This window comes from Filicampus tigris, chromosome 15 (assembly GCF_054856515.1).
Source record: "Filicampus tigris isolate MCC_2025a chromosome 15, RoL_Ftig_1.0, whole genome shotgun sequence".
Taxonomy (NCBI): Eukaryota; Metazoa; Chordata; class Actinopteri; order Syngnathiformes; family Syngnathidae; genus Filicampus; species Filicampus tigris.
The window spans coordinates 15,985,625-16,008,534 of record NC_141231.1 but is presented as its reverse complement, the minus strand read 5'-3'; the positions used below and the strand labels follow the sequence as shown (position 1 = coordinate 16,008,534).

At 42.4% G+C, this 22,910-nt stretch overlaps 1 protein-coding gene across 20 annotated transcripts in view; it reads right to left on the bottom strand.

Annotated features, from left to right (window-relative positions):
* Window positions 1-22,910, bottom strand: part of ank1b (ankyrin 1, erythrocytic b) — a 58,886-nt gene that overhangs the window by 25,473 nt on the left and 10,503 nt on the right. For 5 of the 20 annotated variants that reach the window (XR_015089909.1, XM_086054233.1, XM_086054230.1 and 2 more), the window contains exons 1-25: window positions 14,053-14,378; window positions 12,640-12,741; window positions 10,714-10,812; window positions 10,388-10,486; window positions 10,220-10,318; window positions 9,858-10,043; window positions 9,061-9,159; window positions 8,873-8,971; window positions 8,534-8,632; window positions 8,124-8,321; window positions 7,232-7,330; window positions 7,009-7,107; window positions 6,824-6,922; window positions 6,547-6,744; window positions 6,298-6,396; window positions 6,060-6,158; window positions 4,726-4,923; window positions 4,484-4,582; window positions 4,212-4,310; window positions 3,998-4,096; window positions 3,300-3,392; window positions 3,125-3,197; window positions 2,356-2,376; window positions 1,155-1,278; window positions 723-786 (exon numbers count right to left, since the gene is read on the bottom strand). Coding sequence is in view for 19 of the 20 variants with exons in the window: in XM_086054233.1 (XP_085910359.1) it covers window positions 723-786; window positions 1,155-1,278; window positions 2,356-2,376; window positions 3,125-3,197; window positions 3,300-3,392; window positions 3,998-4,096; window positions 4,212-4,310; window positions 4,484-4,582; window positions 4,726-4,923; window positions 6,060-6,158; window positions 6,298-6,396; window positions 6,547-6,744; window positions 6,824-6,922; window positions 7,009-7,107; window positions 7,232-7,330; window positions 8,124-8,321; window positions 8,534-8,632; window positions 8,873-8,971; window positions 9,061-9,159; window positions 9,858-10,043; window positions 10,220-10,318; window positions 10,388-10,486; window positions 10,714-10,812; window positions 12,640-12,741; window positions 14,053-14,307 (2,898 nt within the window). In the remaining variant the exon portion in view is untranslated. Of the gene's footprint in view, window positions 1-722; window positions 787-1,154; window positions 1,279-2,355; window positions 2,377-3,124; window positions 3,198-3,299; window positions 3,393-3,997; window positions 4,097-4,211; window positions 4,311-4,483; window positions 4,583-4,725; window positions 4,924-6,059; window positions 6,159-6,297; window positions 6,397-6,546; window positions 6,745-6,823; window positions 6,923-7,008; window positions 7,108-7,231; window positions 7,331-8,123; window positions 8,322-8,533; window positions 8,633-8,872; window positions 8,972-9,060; window positions 9,160-9,857; window positions 10,044-10,219; window positions 10,319-10,387; window positions 10,487-10,713; window positions 10,813-12,639; window positions 12,742-14,052; window positions 14,382-22,910 lie in introns of those variants that run through there. The other 15 variants (XM_086054224.1, XM_086054225.1, XM_086054229.1 and 12 more) reach the window with 5 other exon arrangements.

Here is a 22,910-nt window from a genome sequence, read left to right as displayed (position 1 = left end):
AGAGAGTAGAATATAAACGTATGGAAGGAGCGCAAGCACGATAAGGGAATTCAAGTGCCCTAAATAAGAAATTTACCAAAATCAAAAAAACAGTCATAAATGGTAAACCTGCTCACTATGCCCTGCGGCACCGAGCTGCCTGTCACAAAACAGGCTTGATCCGGAGACTTCCAACAGTGGATGGAGATATAGTTATGTGTGTGGTATGCTCTTTGGCCATGTCCCACACACTAAAAGAGCAGTAAGCAGACACTTCTTTCAAATGTTCAAAATCGCTATGAATATTAATTAAAAAAAAAAAAAATTTGTATGTGAGTACCACACTTAAAAGTGGAAATCAACCCAAACATATTTTTTTCAAGAATAGGCTCCCAGCAGACCCACTAGTTGAAACACGGCAATCTGATTAATATTGCGTGAGTGGAATATGAGTTGAGCAGCAAAATCCACCCCTTTTTAGCCATCTCGGGGGGCGGCCATTTTGTCACTTCTGTCGACTGAAAATGACATCACAACCGCTCAGGGTTCAGGTAATGACCAATCACGGCTCAGCTTCAGAAAACAGGTCAGCTGGGGATGGCTAAAAACGGGTGGACTGACTCTTATTCCACAAATGCAATATTTATCAGAATGCCTTGTTTCAACTTGTGGGCTTGCATAGAACATATTCTTGAAAAAAAAAATGTCTGGGTTGACTTCCCTTTAAGCAGTGTTCGACATACCTGATCTAGAAGAACAGTTTCTGGCGACACACAAGGGATCCTGGGAATGGCGGGAGAGTAGGGCCTGTGGGAGAGAAAATGATGACAAAGTTAACTAATTAACTCAACTTGAGTAGACAATTTCTTGGCAAATGGCTTTTTGTTGCATATTTGTTGTAGTAAATTGAACAACTGAGAACAACAGTGGGCTGAGTCTGTTTTTATTTTCCATTCTCTGTCCCCTATGATTACTTTATGTAGGTATGTCAATATTATAATATGTACAAAGGCATTTTAATGTGTTTGCATTCGGCGATAAAAATCAATTTCTAATTTGGTAACCATGCTGATTACTGAAACAATGTATTCTAGAAGTGCTCTATACATCAAAGTCTAAATAGTTACTAAGGAGGATTAATATGAAAAAAAAAACAAAAAACACAATAGACTTACGTGGTCCCCACACCACCTTCAAAATCTCTAAGTGTCTTCTTTGGGGACAGGAAGTCATCGTCTTGATCCTTGAAGTCATCAAGCTTCAAATAGCGCGCCCCGTCCATTCCAAGCAACTCATCGCCTGTCGAAAAGTAGTTTTGAAACAGTATGTCCGTTATTATTTTTAAAGGCAAGTAGGAGAAAACAAAGAATAGAAACAATCAAGACAGACGAACAACAACATAATAAAGAAATAGAGTCCATTCTATAATTGACACTGTCTTGAAACATTTTCCACCAATGCGAAGTGACAATGTCTTGAAATGTGGTTGACTTCTCCACTAACATCAAAATAGTGTCACTTGCTCTATTGCTAACACAAGGGAAAAAAAGGCCACAAAAAAAAGACATTTTACGTCTAAGCAGTGAGTAAAATAAACAACAACCAGCATGGACGGCAAACAACAAGGCACCTGGTGATACTGTTTTTTTTTTTTTTTTTTTTTGCTTAAATCATGCTCAATAAAGACACAATCACATGTGGTGATGGTTGTTTCTGTGTAGGAGAGAAAAAAAAGCTGTTATTAAAGAGGTATGAGACGGAAATTATAGAACAGGAAACCAAAGATCAAGATTGCTATGAGCTGCTCGGGAACAGAGACAAAGAAAATTATTTCAAAGAGAAGAGCGCTATTAAAAAAACATAATAATACATAAGACATTTAAAAATGAAGCGTGATGACCATAACACATTTACATTTTGGAGATTCCTTCGAGCAGAAAGACGACAGCATAAACAACAACAGTGCATGTTGTTTTCAGGAAATGTGTCAGCATACGTTGAATTAGCCGGTTGATCAATTCGGCTGTCATTGACACGGACTGCAATTAGCAAACAGCTGATTTGGAAGGAAACTACAGGCCGTGTCATGTTAATGGGCCCCTGAATAGAAGTGTGTCAAACGCTCGTATAAGGAAAGTGCTGTGACCACATGCTGATGGAAAACAGGACACTTTTCTTTCTAAATAAATCTCGAAGCAAGAGATAAAGGGTGAGGGAATAAAAATAGAGCGGAACAAACATGGCTGAAGTTGAGTCGGAGGAACTGATCAGAAAGACAAGAAGTGATGCACAGAGAAAATGAGTGTGCGACTGCGATGAAGCCACATGGTTCACGAGCCACCGGAACGGACAAAGCAGAGACACACACAGTCCTACCTAACGTTAGCTGGGCAACCCCTACAAAAAAAAAAAAAAAAAAAAAAAAAAAAAAAAGGAAAGGGAAGTTATAAGTTCATTCACTGGATCGAGTAAAATATGCAGCGGATTGAAAAACTATAGACAACCCTGTTAAAGTGCCAGATTTTTTTTATCGTATAAAAAATTGTGAGTAAGATCAATCACTTCTAAAGACTTGTGACGCATAAATCCCGAAGTTAAAATCTCGTGCTTTGGGCCTGTTTTTCTTCATCTGAAACGGGCCTTAGACAAGCTGGAGGGAATTATGAACAGTTCAAAATAGCAGTCAGTGTTAGCACAAAACCTTCATGCTTCTACTAGATGGTGAAACAACTGTCCGCCAAATCCTACTAAAACATCTGAAATGTATTTGCAGTTTATCAGAGAACTTGAAATAGTGACCGATTGGTTCATTCGTAACACAGCTACATCCCCACTTAAAAGGGCCTGTGCGCACTTGCGCAACCACATTTTCTCAGTTGTTTATTTTTACTTGCCTTCTTGAAAAAAAATTATAGTTTTCCCCGATTTGTGTTTTACAAGTTATAGGTCACATAAAAGCTGAAAAACGTTTTGAAAGGATTTATCTTGGTTTCATTTTTTGACATCGGAAAAACCTGGCATTTGAACAGGCGTGTGCAGACTTTTAATATCCCGTGTAAGTCGTTCATATCTCCATATCAGCGTTTTTTCTGAAAATGGACGATCAATCCTGCACGGCATGTTTTCCATCATCATCGCAACCAACCTTCATCCTCGGAGACGTCCAAAATCTCGTCCACCGTCTCAGGAAAACTCATCCGATGCTTTTCGGTTGTGATCTGTGAAGAGAGGATACAAATGCAAACACCACCGCGATGGAAGGTGAGAGGTCACGGTTTCAATTTTGGCCTCCGCGCGAACCACATGAAATGGTGGCTCACCGCAGAGACGGATTCCTCAGTCACCAGTTTAAGCACGTCGATGACAGAGATGTAACCAAGACGCTTTGCGATGCCCAGTGGAGATGTGCCATTCTGTGTTGAGGCAGGCAAAAATAATCAATACAGATTAAAACATGCACAGCTATGATTTAATGACTTCATCATATGGCATAATTTCAGGGATTTCAGTGTCAGTGATTTGTTCCTATAATGCTTCACATTTAATGGGATCAAAGTTAAATTAAGAAGTCAGTATGAACCACCAACTTTTGTTTTACTTTGGTAGGTTTCTAGTTCCTATATTGTGTTTGTGCTCTCACGCAGAGGCAATATGGACCAGCCTTTTGTGACTAAAACGTGACTTAAACAGCAAGGTTAGCTTCTCATGCTAGCCACGAGTAAGACATTGTCAGGCTAGCTTTCCGCATACTTGTCACTTTTGATCAAAAAGTCGAATTCTATCAGTTCAAATGTTTAGTGGTAGATTATATTTCAACCTTGTGACATTTGTTACAAAAAGAGATCGTATGACAGCAGTTGCACCATACAAAGCGCAAGTCAACTAGCATCTGTGCGTTGAGCTAATCCGTATACGATAATAGGTGCATGAGCCATTTCGATGCCATCTAACAGGGCTGACTCCTAACAGGTCATAAATATTTCTCAAATGAGTGACTGGACCCTTATGGTAGGCTCACCGACGTAATCTCATTGGGCTGGGCTCCGTTTTTCAACAGCAGGGTGACAATATCAGTGTGACCCTGCTGAGCTGCTTGGTGCAAAGGGGTGTAGCCCATCTGCAGGGGGGGGAAAAAGAGAACGCATTTCCTCTTTTTTGTTTTACACGTCTGCAAAATTTTGATAAGCTTTCTACAATTACTGGAGCAGAAGTCACACATAGGTGGAATTTACCCGTGTTTTGCTATTCACATGTGCCTGCTGCTGCAGTAGGAACTTGACCATTTTGATGTTACCATAGTGGCAGGCCACGTGAAGGGGTGTGTAGCCCATCTGAAACAAACACGGGAGATACAGTCAATACAATAAAAACACAATAACAGGAAGCCCGTGCTGTACATAAGCCCTGAATTAGCTAAATGTTCGTTTACAGTATTTCGACTCAAACCCGTTTCAGTCAGTGATTCGTTTTTTTTTTTGTCAACTGGTGGGAGCAGTTGGTTTACCCGTGAAGCAGCATAAACAGACGCTCCCTGTTTGACCAGCATGTCAGCAATGCCCACGTGGCCCTCTTGTGCCACCAGATGGAGAGGGGTCAATCCATTCTGCGGACAAAAAGATGGAAAGAATTTCAAAGTCCATACGACAACTTTTTGAAGAGGTGTGACTTCATATACGAGGCATCTGCGGGTCATTTTATCCAACGAACATTAGTTCATTCAACTTGCAATACGAATTAGAACGCTACCTTGTTTCCGAGATTCACGTTGGCTTGCTTGGAGATGAGTAGTGCCACAATGTCGGGGCGTCCTTCTTGTGAGGCCAAGTGGAGGGGCGTGATGCCTTGGAGGGACTCGGCATTGGGCGATGCCCCATTCTGAAGCAGGCAACTGGCCACTTCCATCTGGTTCTGCTTGGCTGCTATATGTAGTGGGGTGTAACCGTTCTGCAAAGAGACACGAGGACACGAAGACAGGAGCTCGCTGGTGAGCTGTGAGATACCGAAACGCAAATGATGTCACGTCTGTAGAGGATAATGAATTTCCTACTATGTCGATTACAGCATCTTTCACCTACTGTGTGGCAAAATGATTTAGACATCTGTTGCCAGTAGTTAATCGATTCTTTAACTAATTGGGTGTTGATCTAGACCGAGGACGAGCAAGTGCTTGGGCATACAGGCCACATTTGCTTTTCAAAACTGACGGATGCCATTTTATCATGAGGTTAAAAAAAAAAAAAAAAAAAGAATTATGTAGCGGATTTTTATTATTGCTAATGCAAATTTTACGGTTAATTATTTTGATGACATTTTTAAGAACCCCGCCCTGTTGTTTGTTTCTTTGGGATAGCAAAAATCTTCATGAGTCAATGTGACCTGCTGCATGTGCGCCATCAGAACATGTTTTTTTTTAAATTTCGAAAATGTTTTTTTAGAGTGGAAAAGAAAAATTAATAAAATTGAGTTGGATACCATTTTGTGTTTAAATAAGGTATTTTTGCCAAGCTTTTAGCACTTTGCGTCACTGTTGACTATAATAAAAAGAATAAAAACAAGGCCATCCTACTTTTTTCTTCCTTTCTTTAATAGACTTTTAAACTTTAACACAGAGCAATTTGACTCGAACCATAGGAGGAAAAAAAAAAGTTTTGTTGGGAAAAAAAAAAGTTACAGGAATACGACATATGCAAATATTATTACAGGACTCTTGGCAATGTAAACACGGGAAGAACAAAGTGGCCTTTGGCCACACAGGCATCTTGGATAATTTAATAAATAATAATAAATAAATAATACACTTTTGGAAACACTCTTTGCTGTTGCAGCATAACGTTTTCGCAGTGCACAAACCAACCTCCATTATATGAGGAGTTTGGTGTAGACAACAGACACTCAAGATATCTGACCTCATAAAAGTTCTTCGGAAGCATTCGACACAAAACCTCCTTTGACGCAAAAACGCAAGAACAGTTGCAAAGCGGCAACAAATAATGTACCGTATATGTAATAGCCATGTCCAAATACTTTTGTCCACACTGTGTGTGTGTGTGTGTCACTGTGTTTGTCTTCCTGCGTCTTACTCGGGCGGTACTGTGTGCCGATCCACCCTTGCTGACCAGGAGTTTGACAACATCCAAGTTGTTGTGGTGAACCGCCACATGAAGGGGTGTCAGACCATTCTGTGGAATACGCACATATGCGAACACATAAAAAAATTAAAATAAACAAAAAAAGACACAAACATACATACAGAGAAACACGCATCTATGAGACCCATACTACAATAATATGCTAATGCTAATGCTAATGTCGCCTCACCTTGCCGGCCGCATTGGGATTGGCGCCTCTTTCGAGAAGGAGCTCTGCTACGTCTACCTTTCCGTATTTAGAGGCCACGTGGAGGGGGGTGAAGCCTTTCTGCTCAAGTCAAAACCAACCAGAAAATTCAAAAATACCGCTCTTACAACAAATAATCTGTTCAAATAAGACATAATAAGGCATTTGTCTAAAATTCCATTTTTTTATTTTAAGAAATGCCTGCTTATTTGGTGCAGTTTCAACCTTCACCTTGGTCATTTTGGTCTGCTGCGCTCCAGCATCTAACAAGATGCGAATGGTGTGAATGTGTCCTTCCCGCGCAGCGATGTGCAAGGGAGTGTGCCCTGCCGTGGTGGATGAGTCAGGGTTGGCCTTGTGTTCAAGAAGCAGCTTGACCAGCTCCTTGTGTCCCATACGGGCTGCACAGTGAAGGGGGGTCTGGTCGTCCTGGTAACGGACAACAAAGGGACACGGGAAAAGACATCTTTGTTTATGAATGCACAGATCAAAACGAGACTATGCGCACCTTTGCCCTGGCATCCACTTGGGCTGAGTTCTGCAGCAGAAACTGGGCGACTTCACAGTGTCCTGCTCTGGAGGCCATGTGGAGGGGGGTCTCCACCTTCTGGATACATACAGTATAGTCGTTGAAATGACACTGCGGCACGCTCGGCTGAGGACTTGCGCAGTTGGTACGAGGGAGGCGCTTACCACATTGGAAGCATTAGGTGAAGCCCCTCTCTGGAGCAGGTTCTTCACGATGTTCAAGTGACCCATGAAAGCTGCTACATGGAGGGGAGTGAGGCCAGACTGCACAAATAGGGACGGAAATAGAAATATGGGTCAACGTGGAAATTCAAGTACACAGTGTGAATTTGTTCACGTATCACAGAGGGAAATCCTAAACGACACGGAATCGAGAACAACGGCTCACCTCTGTGACGGCTTCTAAGGAAGCAGAGTGCTTGAGCAGCAAGTCCATTGAGCGCATGTGATTCTTCTTGCATGCAATATGGAGCGGTGTGAAGCCATTCTGGAGATGGGGAAAAAAATCCACAGCAACATAAAACATGAAATCTGGACATCTAGTAAGTTAGAATACCAGATTTGAAGTTTCTTTTTTTTTTCTTTTTTTTTTTCTCCCAGTGAAGAGAGAATACTTTCCTTGCTTCAAAACTGTAGAAAAAGGAAGCAGTGCCCGCTCGGAGCATGTTTCCAAACGCACCCACGATTAGGGAGACCAAGCTCTACTGTTCTTGGTATCATTTTTGGGGAAAATAAATGTACCCAGAAAATGCCACTTATACTCCGGGGCGACTTTTAAACCGGTACGTTTTTTTCTTCTTCACGACACATTTTTTACAGGTGCGAGTTATGTGACATATAGTCCGACAAAATACAATAATTTAGTATTCGTTTTTTTTTTTTTAATTCGTCAAATGAGCAGAGAAATTCAAAAGGGTCAAATCCAGGTGCAGAAAGTAAAAACCCTGTCACAGTGTGGCTTTGGCCACAGGTGCTTCTACTCGTTTACCTGCCCGGTTGACTAGAAGCACCTGTGGCTAAAGCCAAACTGTGACAGGGTTTTTACTTTCTGCACCTGGATTTGACACCTCTGGCGATATTTCGTTAAAGCCTCGTCAACTTCACGAAAAGCTTACATTCTGAATTAATGCTTGCATGTGATGTAGCTTCCTTATAGCGTGCTGTCACATTGTAACTAAAAGAGTCTACATTTTCTTCAAGCATCACCTTTTTGAGCATAATGAACTAAAAAATCTGGAGGAAAAAAAACAAAAAAAAAACGAATAAACAAACAACATTACCAGAGCTCGAGCATTGGCTTTGGCCCCCTTGTCCAGAAGAACCTTGGCCATGCGATGGTGACCACAGTGGGCTGCTACATGAAGAGGGGTCAAATGGTCCAGTGTGATGTCGTCGATCTCTGCGTTGTATTGGAGTAGCTGTCTCACGCAGTCCATGTGATCCCCCTGAGCTGCCATGTGAATGGGGGACAGGCCATTCTGTGACGAGAGGAAAAAAGTAGGGTGAGAAAGGGCAATTGATTGCTAGGTTAGATTTTGATGAGGCGAACGTATGCCGGAAACATCGTTAGTTGAGTAAACGCCGAATTCACTCAGATGATATCAAAAGGCTCGCCGGTGTGGGAAACTTGCAGCACCCGATGAAAGACTCTCGCGGCGGGCCTAATATACAGTATCTCATAAAAGGGTACCTTTGTTTTAGCTTGGATGGGAGCACCGTGTTCCAGCAGGATCTCAATGATGCGAACGTGTCCATTTCTAGCTGCACAGTGAAGCGGAGTCAATTCATCCTGCGCGCACACAAGCAAAAAAAAAAAAAAAAAAAAAAAAAGGGGCATTGTGGGCATAAATGGATAAAAAGTACTCAGTAGAAAAAGCAACTCAGCGGGGGGGCGGGGGCGACAGATGGGGCTAATAAATGCTTGGAAAATAATATGCAGGCATCGGTGATAAAATGCCAGACCTGCGCGACAAACGCAACAGGAAGTAGCAGCTGAACTAAAAAAATAAATAAATAAAAAAATAAAAACCTTCGTTTTGGCATCTATCTGGGCCCCTCTGTCCAGCAGGAGTCGGACCATCATCATATTGCCCCTCCTGGAGGCGATATGAAGTGGTGTGATGCCATTCTAGTGAAAAGGAGATGAGCAGGGAGTCATTTACACAAAGTAATAACCAAACATTCCATAAAAGTAAGTTGTATCTTTGCTTGGCTGACCTTCGGGGTGAAGTTTACGTTGGCTCCTCTGTTAAGCAGCAGCTGGGCTACGCTCATATTCTCATAGTGGGCTGCGATGTGAAGAGGGGTGAAACCAGTCTAGATAGAAAAGGACATAACAGGTGTGTGTGCGGTGGAGAAAACGGTAAACAGAAAGGGGACCCAGTGCTCTGAAAAAGTATTCATTTTCGAGAGATTTTTGATGTGTTTGCGTATTTATCTCACTTAAATGGTTCGGACCACCGGACCAAATTTAACATCTCGCAAAGACAACCCAAGCCAATCCATGATTTTATTTTGAACTCATTCACTGCCATTGACGCATTTATTTGTCTTTTCACAGTCCAGCCATTCAAGCCCAGGAATTTATTTCGATTTTTTTTCAAATTTGATCAAACGTTAGGGTAAAAGAGTCTGAAAATTGCCGGCAGTGAATGAGTAAAAAGGGGAAAAAAGTCAAACCTATTTGAAAAACGAATTGACCCCTGAATCGAATGACTGGTTGTGCCACCCGTGGCAGCAATAAGTGAAATCAAGCATTTACGATAGGAATTCATTGCTCCGTTAACAACAACGTGTTGTCCAGGCCCTGAAGGAGCAAAGCAGGCCCAGATCGTCAAACTGCCACACATTTGACTGAAGTCAGTTTTTGACCGATGTTCTTTAGCTCAAATACTAAGTCGGATCCCTCCCCAAAAACGTTTACTTTTGTCTCGTCAGTCAGTGTTGCTTGGCCAACAGCTGCTTGGAAGGGTGACCGCTGTTCCCAAAACACGACGCCGTCTGGGAGTGTTCACCTTGCTGAGAACATCAGGATTCGGGTCGTTCTGCAGCAGCACAGCGGCGGTGCGCGTGTCGTCGTTTCGGGCGGCAATGTGAAGTGCGGGGAGGCGGACCTTGCCTTTGGTGCCATAGTTGATGAGCAGCGCCACGACGTTTTCATGGCCCTGCTGCAGGGCCACCGCCAGTGGGGTGAAGCCGTCCTGATGGCAGGAAAGCAAAGTAGGATGGGCAAAGACGCAAAGGGCGGAATACATTGCGAATGAGGGGACCAATCGGGTATTCTGTAGTTTGGCACTAGAGGCGGACTACAGTAAAGATCAGTTGGTTGTGCTCTAATCTGGAACACGCGCAGGCGCGTGAGCACACTCACACCTACCTCGGTGGGGAGACTCTGATTGGCGCCGTTCTCAAGCAGAAACTTCACCACGTCCAGGTGGTTTTCCTGCGCTGCCATGTAGAGAGGACTGAACCCTTTCTGTATGAGACACACGGTTACGGTCGATATAATGATCGGCCTGTTTTGATCATGACATTGGCGACTCACGTGTGACTGGGCGTTCACGTTGGCCCCATAATTGACGAGCTCAGCCACCACTTTCTCTTGGCCTGCCAGCGCCGCGATGTGGAGAGCAGTGTTGCCTTTCTGTAAAAGGTACAGGCTACAATAATCATACATGCACACAAAACAGAACCGAGTTGCGGAGACATGGTCGGGTCTCCGTGTTAAACTTAACAAAGGCAACTTCCCACACGTGAGAAGTCTTATTGGGCACTTCGCCTCTTTCGCGACGCGCCGGCGCTTTACGACAGCTCACGGCGTCTTCCATCGAATCTCGTGTTTCTTCAGTGCGCAACAAGTATGGACTGTACCTTGGTGGTGGCTTCCAGTTCGATGCCCGAGTGGAGGAGCTCCAGGACCATTTTCACGTGACCCTCTTTGGAGGCCAGATGTAACCCATTGAGGCCGTTCTTTGGGGGAGGGGAAAAAAAAAAAGAAGGATTTCATCTCGGAAGAGCAACAGTATTAAAAATGTATTCCCTTGAAAGGACTATCTGTCTTGCAAAATGTGCGCACTTGTATTAATCTTGTTAATAATCAGGATTAATATAATCACAGACCACATTACTCTGAAGTCATACATCTCTTATGGCAACCTAATGAATTAATCAGCGGTGCTCTTGGAAGTTGCTGCACTAATACGTTCTTCTACCCAACTTTTATCCGCCTAAATCCGACGGCCGGCTGGAAAACAAAGATTTAAAGTCAAACCAAACATTTTTTTTTTCCAAGAATATGTTCCCAGCAGGCCCACTAGTTGAAACACGGCATTCGGATTCATTTTGTGTTTGGGGAATATAAATCAAGCAGCTAAATGCACTCGTTTTTAGCCATCTCTGGGGGCGGCCATTTTGTCTTCAGTCGACTGAAAATGACATCACAACTGCTCACAACGACCAATCGCGGCTGACCTATTTTCTGAATCTGAGCCGTGATTGGTCGTTGTGAGCAGTTGTGATGTCATTTTCAGTTGACAGAAGACAAAATGGCCGCCCCCCCAGAGATGGCTAAAAACGAGTGGATTAACACTTATTCCGCAAACTAAAAATATTTATCAGACTGCCTTGTTTCAACTAGTAGGCTTGCATCGAACATATTCTTGAAAAAAAAAAAAAAAACGTTTGCGTTGACTGCCCCTTTAACGGGATGTTTACAGATCTAAGGCTTCAAACTTGAGGTGCGTTTTAAAAGCTGCAGATCAGCGTGTGTGAACTCTCAGTCCTAATTTCCACACCCGTTGGCTTCAAACGCCGCAACAGATCTGATTTCTGCGCAGCACCTACCTCATCTAGTTACCGACCGCCTTTCTAAAAATAGACGATAAACCCACAATTGCTCCGTTCCGACAAAATGCACAGTCCGGCGATAGTAATGAGCGAGCAGCCTTTGCAGTCTTTGGAGTCTGCCCAACTGTCTCTGTCTTTCTTCCAAACTCGCAAAGATCAACCTGAGTCTCCACATTATTTTCACACACATACTCATTTCGCACACATTCAATTACTTGCGTTTGTTGCGTTCCGATGACGCAACAAGGCGAAAAGAGGAAAAACTTAAAAGGCAGAAGATTGAAAGGATGTTAATGCGAAATACTGAATCATTTATGTACACCACTTTACACAAAGGTGAAGTATCCAGAAGTCTTGAATTTTTCATTCTCTTTGTCTTTTTTTTTTTTTTTTATTCGTCCCGGCGAGGACACTGCACACAGACTTCACTCTCACGATGCAGTGACATTATGCGTTCCAAATTAAATGATCCACTAAAGACTTAAAGTAAAGGTAAAGGTTTGTCCTCCGTAGAATAAAACGGATTCTTCAGTGTTTTCATTCAGGGCGTTTCATAATCGTGACCTCGTTACTGCGGGAAATCCTCGCACTTTCCAACGTGTTATGAAACAGCTCAAGAAGCCCCGAAACCAGCTTATCTATTTGCATTTACTCCTTCGTCCACATTTTATAGCGCTGGTCTTCAAACCTAAAACCGTCTCATATCCGATGTTGATGCCGAGCGTTTTCCCACCTGGGATGAGTTAATTCCACTTTTTTGCTTGTTGGCTCAGACTTCAAGTGCACTTTTGCAAGTCAGGTGGCTGATTGCAGATTGGCCCTTATATCAGGCATCAAAACACTCTGACCTTTGAAGCCCTTCATTATGCCGTTACATATTGAACTCGAGTTTTAGGTCCTATTTTTTACCGAGCATGTTCAAGTTCTCCCAAAGTTTTTTCATACGCTTACTTGATTGGCTATATTGATGTCAATTCCATTCTTGATGTGATCCAGAGCTTTGTCCAGGTTGCCTGAACGAGCGGCGCGCAGAAAGCTGGTGGCTGCATCAGCCTAGAAAGGAAGACAGAGACTGTTGGAAACAAGGCAACAAATATACAATCGCAAAACTTTCTGATCACTAAAAAAACAAAAACAAACATATACTGTGTTCTTTGGAATCATGGAAATGCCATTAATTTATGCCCACACACAAAAAAGTTTGTATTGTGTCAAAAAAAAAACCCTCTATAATATTGCAATTTATAAAAGCTTACAGCGGGGGCAATTAAATTGAATGTAAAGAAATTAAACGTATTTTGGCAAATATTCTGCTTCCTTTCAATGGACCTTGTGCCGGTACTTCAGTTGTATGCACCATGGCCACCTGGGGGCAGTATAAAACAGAAATGGATAAACATAAAGACATCATAATTGCTCAGTAATAGTAGTTGTTCTTCACAGAGGATAAAGAACATAGTCCCATTGTAGACTTAGTTCTAATTGTTTTCTGTCTTTTAAACTATAGTTATTCTAGATACAATTTATTTTTTGTTTTGACAAAGTCAACCACATTTTCCCATGCACGCCAGCGCGTAGTGGCGTGAAATCCTGCAAGTTGGACTGTATTACATTTCTATTTCCAGTGGCTGCGTGAAAGGTGAATAGCGATGAGGTAATGAATTTAATTTTGCTCAAACAATACTTTTGTTTGTTTTTGTTTGTTTTGGAGCTTCTGCCATGACACCAGCAATAGTGCGTCGACGTTTGAATCGACTGAAAATGGAAGGAGGAAGTGACGTGTGCTGTAAAGCAATTCAGGACATTTGTATTTTTTTTTTGTGTGTGCCAGGGTTACTCCCTTCCTCCTCAAAGTTGCTTAGTGGTAGTAAAACTGATACAGACCCCCTTAGGGCATGACAAAAGTCCCAGTTGTAAGTCAATGTTTCATCAAAAGAGTTGTGAAAAAAAATGATTAAGGTCAAATACTTGCCCAGTGTTGCTTTAAATGATTTCCTGTGGGAAGTAATGCTTCGGCCTTTGTACATTTTGGTTTTAGTCAGACTCTTTAGAACAGATTAATTACACACACACACACACACAAAAACCTGAGCTTCCACTGTACTTTTGTGGAACACTGAAGAGTGTAAAAATTCTACTTAAAACACTGCAGTGGAGTTAATAAAGCTTTCACAATTTTAACGAATTCAGTTTATATTATATGGGAAATGTGTTTGGAAACTCTTAACGACATGGCAACCGTAAATCACAGACTATATAGTTTTCCACTTTTGAGGTTCCACCAGACTACCAACTGCACAAAGTCAACATATCACAAATACACTGTGCCAATGCACTTGAGCCAAAATTTCACTCCAAACACACCTGAATCCATGACCACTTTGAATCGAGGACAATGGGATGACAAACGACGGAGGGATTCTTCGCGATGAGAGGCCTCCGATGGCCTGGAGTGAAAATACTGCGCAGCGCTCCATATTCTCCACCCTTCCCGACGCTCCTTTCAGCAGCATCATTATGTGTCACTTTGAGCTGTTGATTCCGAGGGCTTTGATTAGACTGAACTTCTCTCTCGCGTCTCTTATCTCCAAAGCGCCAGGAGCGGAAAACGCGTGCCATGAGATTGCATCTTCAATCGAATAAGATCATTTGCTCCTCCCTCCTTTCCATGCGCTACTCCAATTGAAGCGTGTTCAACAAACACCCTGTTATCGTTCCCGGTATGTAATCTGATTAGGTTCTTGCACCTTCAAAATTCGAAATTTCAAGTCTCCTGACTAAATCACACGAGCGGGATGCGCGTCATCTCATTTGTGGTGAAGTGAGAGCACGTCGCGACAAAGCCGGTGTTGCTTTTCGGCAACATCTGAGGCGGAGGAAACCCAGGCGAGGACGGCAGAAGATCAGGATATTCCAAAATGTTGCAAGCTCACAGTATGACATGATCAAGAATTCTGATGAGGATCAGCAACTTCACAGTGCTTTTTGTAACTCGTGATCCGAAAACGACACAGCTGATGCACCAGCCAAACTATAAATACATAGTAAGCTAAACAATATTATATCGTCGCGGTCCTGTGAAAAACACTTCTATCCCATTTTTGAACATTTTTGAATTTCCACATTAATGTGATGTCTGTAACGCGGAACACCATTTAAGTAAAAATAAGAAAATTGAAAAAAAATGGAGATAAGTGTTTTTGACAGGACAGCGACGATATACCGTATTGTACGCACAAGTTTTCGGGTGGGTTGCGTAAGGAAGGGCATCCTGCGTTAAAAACCACGAAACAACATAAAGCAGATGTTAAGCGCAAGGATATGGAAACAAACTCGTCATAATACCGGAATCGTCAAACTGCAGGTTACATGCAGACGAAATTGCTTTACAAACTCCATCCTAACACAAGAGGAACAATGGCCACATTCATTCACAAACTGAATGTCCTGAGACTCCCGACTATACATTTCCATCCAGGAAAGTAGTACAGATCGATGTCGAGATGAAGTCACTGCGCTGAGAATTAAAAATCAATACCTGGGCTCCACAGAGTGGCAGCTGCTCCAGTTTTAAAGGGTTGGATGCCGAAGTAGTCGCACTCCAGACTAGGGCTGCTCCATTTTGAAAAAAAAGTTATTCATCACCATTATTTGGGTAATAATTGAAATCAGGATTATTCAAACGATCATTTACTCTAAACAAGAAAATGTTCCAATGTAAAAAAAAAACAAATATAGACAAATTTCTTTGGAACGCTATAATTATATGAGTTCCTTTTGGACCAAACAAAATTGATAATTTTTTTTAAATGAAACTATGATTTCCTTGTGTAAACAAACATAGCGCGTTGGATATAAATGCATATTAATAATCGTTTTTTTACGATTGGGCCGATTTTATAATCGTGTAGTGTAATAATCGTAATTGTAATTGAATTTTGAGTAATTGCACGGGCCTACTCCTGACTTTGGTACTAGCCAGTTATAGTCATACGAAGACTACAATAAACCATTCTAAAACCCAAATATTGGCGGCTTTTTGAAAGCCATGTAAACGCACGCGGAAACCCAAACATGCTCTTGATTTTAAAAACCTAACTAGGGCTTCAGCACCAACGTTTACATGGACATAGAACTCACAAATTAGCCAGACGATGCATGTGTACACAATTTAAACCACAAGAACAATAAGAGTTGAAGACTTCATCGTGCAGTTCATGCATATTTTAGCACGGTGCCTCTTTTGTTGACGAGACTCTTTGATCAAATGTGGCAAAGATCGCCGATGCGCCGGTAATGGAACAGATTACAACAAGATTAAAAACGAGATCCAGAGTGAAAAAATTCTACTCGTGTCATATTTGCACTATCAAGTCTACTTAATGCCTGTGAAATATCTCCATATTTTAATAAGCGAGCCATTTCTTCAGCGGAATCTATTTTGCAGAGTGCCAAATTTCTCATTGCCGGCGAAACAATGATGAGACGGATCAAAACGAGGATCTTCCTGTTGTCTCTTCGTCGCCTGCGCTAAAGCGGAGCATCTGAAATATTTATAGCCTGTGTCAGGCCACTGCTTCAGCAAGCCATTACGATCAAAGCGTGCTTTTTCCTGACTTTATCATGCATCCCCACCCTTTATATGAATTTGAAGGCCGATTTCGGGATTCAAATCAAGCAGCAATGTCACAATCATCAAAGGCGCATGTAACCTCCCAAACACGCACGAGTTAATGTTAACACGACATGCATGACAGTTTGAGGTCGCATAAAACATGATCATTGGTACAGTGAAACCTCAAATCCTGAAATCCTTTAAGCTCATAAAATTTGGGGGGGGAAAAAAAAAGCCTTAAATGCCGTGCAGTTTTGGATGTGGAGCAGTTCTAATACGTGACATCGGCACATACCTGGAGCTGTCAGCACTCTTTACAAGACCCTCTCTTAACATGATGCTTTTTCCTTTGACCTTTTGAAACATTTCTCAGAATCAAGGCAATATGATTTAATATGAAATATGAGTTAAGCAGCAAAATCCACTCGCTTTTAGCTATCTCTGGGGGCGGCCATTTTGTCACTCCTGTCGACTGAAAATGACATCACACACCCTCGGGGCCCAGATAACGTTTTCAGCTTCAGAAAACAGGTGAGCGGTGATTGGTCGTTATCCGAGCCCTAAATGGTCTGCGATGTCATTATCAGTCGACAGAAGTGACAAAATGGCCGCCCCCTGAGATGGCTAAAAAGGGGTGGATTTTGCTGCTTCACTCATATTTCATATTCATCATATTGCCTTGTTTCAACTAGTGGCAGGCGCATAGAATATATTCTTGAAAAAATATGTTTGGGTTGACTTCCCTTTAATGAGGTTTTTGCACTTAATAAAAATGAAGAAGGCCAAATATAGAAACTTATGTTCGTCGAGTTCTTGCATCTTTTGTTTTTGCAGTGACGTGCGATGCTCTTACATGTTTCTTTTAACTGCATCATTCATTAGCCTCCCTTTTGATTTTTTTTTTTTAAGTCAGAATCTTATTTTTAATCATACAGCACTTTGCAAGAAATGTTGGTTCAAACTGCATCCAAGGCAGCATTTTGGATTTGTCCCCTTATTCCTCGGCACTGGGTACTAGCTGGCGAGCCAGCGTGGATGCGAACACACAAACGCGTCCTCAGTCACTCAGCCACACATCATGTCCATATTTCTCTCTCCCACAGCTTGCCTTCCCTCTCACGCTTCTCATAACCTTTCAATATTCATGAGCACTGCAGGAATGCTACCTGCAAGGCATGACGGGTAAACCTAAACCTCAGAGCGTCTGCTGTTGACGTCATCACTCGGTGCTGACATTCTGGGCAATAAGCCCTCTCCCAGTAACCGGACCAGAGTCGCTGTTGCTTGGCCAGGACGCTGATATTTCAAAAAGACTGTCAATTGTCAGAACAACTCACTTTTTCAGCCAAGGGGGTTTAAAGTAGTGGCGATCCACTAATACAAGCTGCATCTTAAAATTTCACTGTGTATCACAACACCATAAGCGGGCAGCCATTTTTTTTTAAAAAAGACAAAGCTGTGAGACTCTCAAATTCCTGAAATCCAGATCAATATGCCTGCAGATAGATATTAGGCAGAAGAAGTGAGGCTCGTGTGTGCGTAGCTAATGTAAAACACTCAGCAGCACGTGCCTCCCATCATGAGAAGATACAATCCCGATGACAGGAGTGAGCAGTCAGTAGAGGGAGTGACGGATAGAAAGGAAGAAAGGGGAAGACAGGAAGGGTATATGGAAGCCAGGGTGGGGGAAGGGTAGAATAGCCCCCAATGAAGCCACTAAAGAGGAAGGCAACCCAAACCGATTTTCGTTTTTAAGAATATGAATAATATTGCGTTTGTGCTATATGAGAAACCCACCCGTTTTTAGCCATCTCACTTCCGTCGCCTGAAAATGACATCACAGTTGCTCAGGGCTCAGATAACGACCAATCACGGCTCAGCTTCGGAAAAAATGTGAACCGAGATTGCTCGTCAAGTCATTTTAAGGCAACAGAAGTGACAAAATGGCCGCCCACTGAGATGGCTAAAAGCGGGTGGATTTTTGCTGCTTAAAGGGAAAGTCACAAAGGTAGTTGTGATGTCATTTTCAGTCGACAGAAGTGAAAATTGGCCGCCCCCTGAGAGGGCTGAAAATGGGTGGATTATGCTGCTTACCTCATATTCCACAAACTCACTACTAATCAGAATCCCTTGTCTCAATTTCTGGGCTAGCATAGAACATATTCCAGAAAAAAAATGTTTGGGTTGATTTCCTCTTTTAGGACATAAAATGGAATGAGTAAGTGAGAGGTCATAGAGGGATGAAGAGAAAGATCGCTGAATACAGATGAGGTAAGAAAAGGCAGATGGGAAGTCCTAAATGTTTGGATTTCGGATGGACATGCATCAAATGAAAATTGTCACACGTTGATAGCTTCAATAAGTGTCTTAATAGATGCCTGTATTGCACTAATACCAAGTGCCAAAATGATTGAAGATTATTCAGATATTCTGGCACTTTTCTTGGCGCATATCCGTTTCTTTGAATTTCAGTCAAACAAATGTTTGGCCCGCAAAGAATCTTTTATTGTCCCAAGGGAAGTGCACGTGGTCTCTTCTGAGCCACGTTTTACGCGGTATTTAAAAATCCTCTCTGTCGAATTGCAAACATAAACATGCGGCATCACAATTTGCCCTGCTGTCAACAGGCAGTCACGGGGGCTGACATATGCTCCTCGCAGCAGGATGCGAAGTCAACGCACTGCTTTCAGCGCGGCGAGAATACAACGCAGGCAAAATGACATCACCGGGCTTCCATGCGGAATGGAAACCCTTCCGCGTACATGGAAATTACAAAACAACAATCGCCAATTGGGGTTTGAGTTATGATGGGGTTCCTAAAGCCGCAAAGACGCTCACTTAAACCTCTATAAAGAAAAGCCAAGCCAGCTAATTTGCATAGTCAACAAGTCGTAAGTGCAGTACCGTTTGCACATCTTAAACGGCAACGCATCTAGTTTTGTACATACAGGTTACAGCACAAATGAACCCTCAAGAAGTTTGCTAAAACACATGTAGGTGTGTGTTTGTGCAGCCCACCCCGCTGAGGCTTGGCAGGTCATCGGTAATCACACGGCGGATGAGGAGCCCCATCAGTCAGCAACATGTTGTGAAAAGATTTAAGGCTCAGGGTGGGCTAATGTTGCATGAGGGAGGATTTGTTACAGGGATGGACCCCTACGTTTTTTTTCAGGGCCGATGCCGATTATTAGTGGTCAAGGAGGCCAATAACCGATATTTTGAGTCGATATTCATTTACAGCAAAAAGGAAAATATTGGCGTCAAAATCTAAAAAAAAAAAAGAAACCTCTGAACTTTGTTGAAATGTATTTAAGCGCATGTTATGTTTATTGAACAATTTTTCAGATTCGCATAATGTTTTTTGTTTATTTTATTTGTATTATAAATGTTTGCCAATATATGCCTTTGCTGTATAATTCTAACAATAAATGAGCTCACAGGGTCATCCGCGTGTCTTCAAAAGTTCAATGAAAGGCAGATGATCGGCCCGGCCGATAATCGGTCTATCCTTAATTTGTTACATAGGACAAATGGAGGATGAATGAAGGGAATGGAGGCTGTATAAGACACTTTTTTAAAAAAATACACATATATATGTATACACACACACCACCTACACTATTTAGTATTCCAGGAAGCGGAAGTCCATCCTCCATTTATTCCAAAAAGTGTAAAATGTTGTCACGGTGGCATGAAAAATATGAGCAAATAACCTTGACATGCTACCACAAGGGACTAATTGCACTGAATCCCTCTGCTAGTCTGATGGATTTCTCGAGATGACAACATCTCCCTGAGGCCAGTCAATAGAAGTCCTTGTGATTCAGAACCCTGCAATAATCGCAAGGGATGTTTCAAGCCCATAAGGAGCCATTTATCCGTGGAACAAACATTTCCAAGTGTGACCTGAAGTCCAAGAAGAGTTAGAGCAAGAAATGTCAATGTGAATCAGAATAATCCATTTTCAGGTGAAGGAAACGAGGCTAGAAATAGTGAGGAGAACTGAGCAGTGACTTGATCACACAGAGGAGCAAATATACTGTACATAAAAGACGTACAGAAAAGTGATCAGACCAAAAGAGAGGCCGTTGCTTCATTTTCACACCAAATACAAAGAATAAACTGGATTATCATGCACAATCTACCACAGACAAGCTGGAGACTCGGTGACATAATCTTTTCCAGAAGTCACCGCATGATGAACCGGCACCGAATAAACCTAAGAAATACGAGCTTGACAAGCTGACATTACATTACCGGGAAGCTGAACTTCATTCAGAGGGACACCAATCAACCTCGTCACTCAAACGCCACTGATTCTTGTTGACTCTATTCAGCACGTGACATCAACGCACGCAACTGCGCACCGCATCCAAAACATATCGCCGGTCAAATTCACGCCGTCACAGAGTGGGGACTGAGCCGGTACCCGTGCCTGCACCAAAGTCATGCGAGTGTCTCACTACACCATCAATGACTCATCCAACACATACACAACATATATACCGTAGCAAATAGTTTTGCTCTGCTTAATCATGCAGGAGCGATTAGTAATAATAGCACGTACAAGGTATCTGAATCAAGGCAAGAAAATGTGTAGTTAACTCAGTTGATACACACTACTGCTCACGCACTGACCTTCAAGATGGAAGTGAACGATGCCTTTTTCAACTCCCAGGCTCATCCAAAATTTCCATTTGCAATATCAACTCCCTCACTGCCACTGCCAGCCCTCCCAGTTAAAGCGGAAGTCAACCCAAACACATTTTTTTCAAGAAAAGTTTGATGCGAGCCCATTAGTTGAAACAAGGCATAGTGATAATATTGCGTTTGTGGAATAAGAGTTAATCCACTCATTTTTAGCCATCTCATGGGGCGGCCATTTTGTCACTTCTGTCGACTGAAAATGACATCAACGCTACCCAGGGCTCAGGTAACGACCAATCACGGCTGACTTGTTTTCTGAAGCTGAGTCATGACTGGTTGTTAGCTTAGCCCTGAGCAGTTGTGATGTCATTTTCAGTCGACAGAAGTGACAAAATGGCCGCCCCCTGAGATGGCTAAAAACGGCTGGATTTTGCTGCTTAACTCATATTGCACAAAAGCACTACTAATCAGAATGCCGTCTTTCAACTAGGTGAAGGCGGTATCTCGAATGCTGATTTGGCTACATTTATATGATGATCGCCGCGTTTCACGACGACGTGGACATAACAGGATGTGTCAGGAGATGTTGTGCTTGGAGGGATGGGCAAACGTGACGGGCCGGAGATGCCCGGTGAGATGTTTGAACTGTCAAAACATTTGCCACGGCAGTCATGGTGTGTAAGAGAAAAACCGAGTACTTTGTAGGAAAATGGCGTGCACGCAACTGATCCTGATGGTATGTAATGTTCTTTTACTTTCATTTTTAAATCCAGTTACACATTACACCAATTGTTATAAACAGGGTATATTGTTTAATATGATTCCAAAAATGTTTGCACAAATTGAGTTGCTATAGAGAAAATGAACTCCTCGGCACTATTTGCAGAAATAGGGTAATTTAGTAGGCCTGGGTCATAGGGAGGATCCAATTTGTCTTGATCTGAAAATTTTGGGAAACCCTGCGTCATAGAGAGGCAGCATTCACTAACATGAGACTGGACAAACATGTTTTATAGTGTTTTGTAAAACCCTAAATAACAACAACTGTGGATTATATACAACAATTTTGAGTGATGCAAAGAATTAGGGCAAGACAAATGTTATCATTTCCAACAAGCCTGCGGTGTTGGAAAGGTAATACAGTGGCTGTGTCCTTTGGGATGTGCCCTATACAGCCTTGCTGGGCTGTAAGAAGTGCTGACAATGCAGGTAAGCTAGCATGCGATTAGGCGGCGGAGACGCGCTACTGTTGCATTGCTACCATGCCTACCGGCTGCACTTGGAAACTGGGACACAGCTTGTGGAAAAAGAGCCCATAAAAACAACGTTCAAAAGGCATTGACATTCATTTGGAGTAGTGCAGTGTGGGTTCAACATTCCACAAAAGCTGCGTTTGTGCTGATGACGACGCCATTCTGGGACATTTCAGGCTATGAAAGCTCACACCGGTTGTGTCCTGTCCCGGTTGTGTATTCAACCTTAAAATGCGGACGTGAAGTGAGACTCACCTATTGGGAGGTAGAAGCATTATCTTCTTTCTCGTAAGGTACATCATAAGCTTGTCAATCAAGACAAAACTTTTTTTTTTTTCATTACCATGGTTGGCATGTGAGAAGCAATCAAACAGTGGCCACGACGACCACAATTTGAGTGTTGTGGTGTGAAGTGTCCTGACTTGGTCAAATACCCTTCTGGCCTACATAATCTTTTCCACAATTTGAGTGTTGTGGTGTGAAGTGTCCTGACTTGGTCAAATACCCTTCTGGCCTACATAATCTTTTAAAAGGTTTTACTGGACTGGTAATGATTTCAGCCACTGTAAGATGGAGGCGATGTACTGAAGAGTCGACGATCCCAGTGCTAGAGAGCGGATGTATGCCATTCGTACATGCAGAAGTTGCCTTAAATTGGAAGTCAACGCCAAATTTGTCTTTACAATAGTATGTTCTATGCCGCCTCA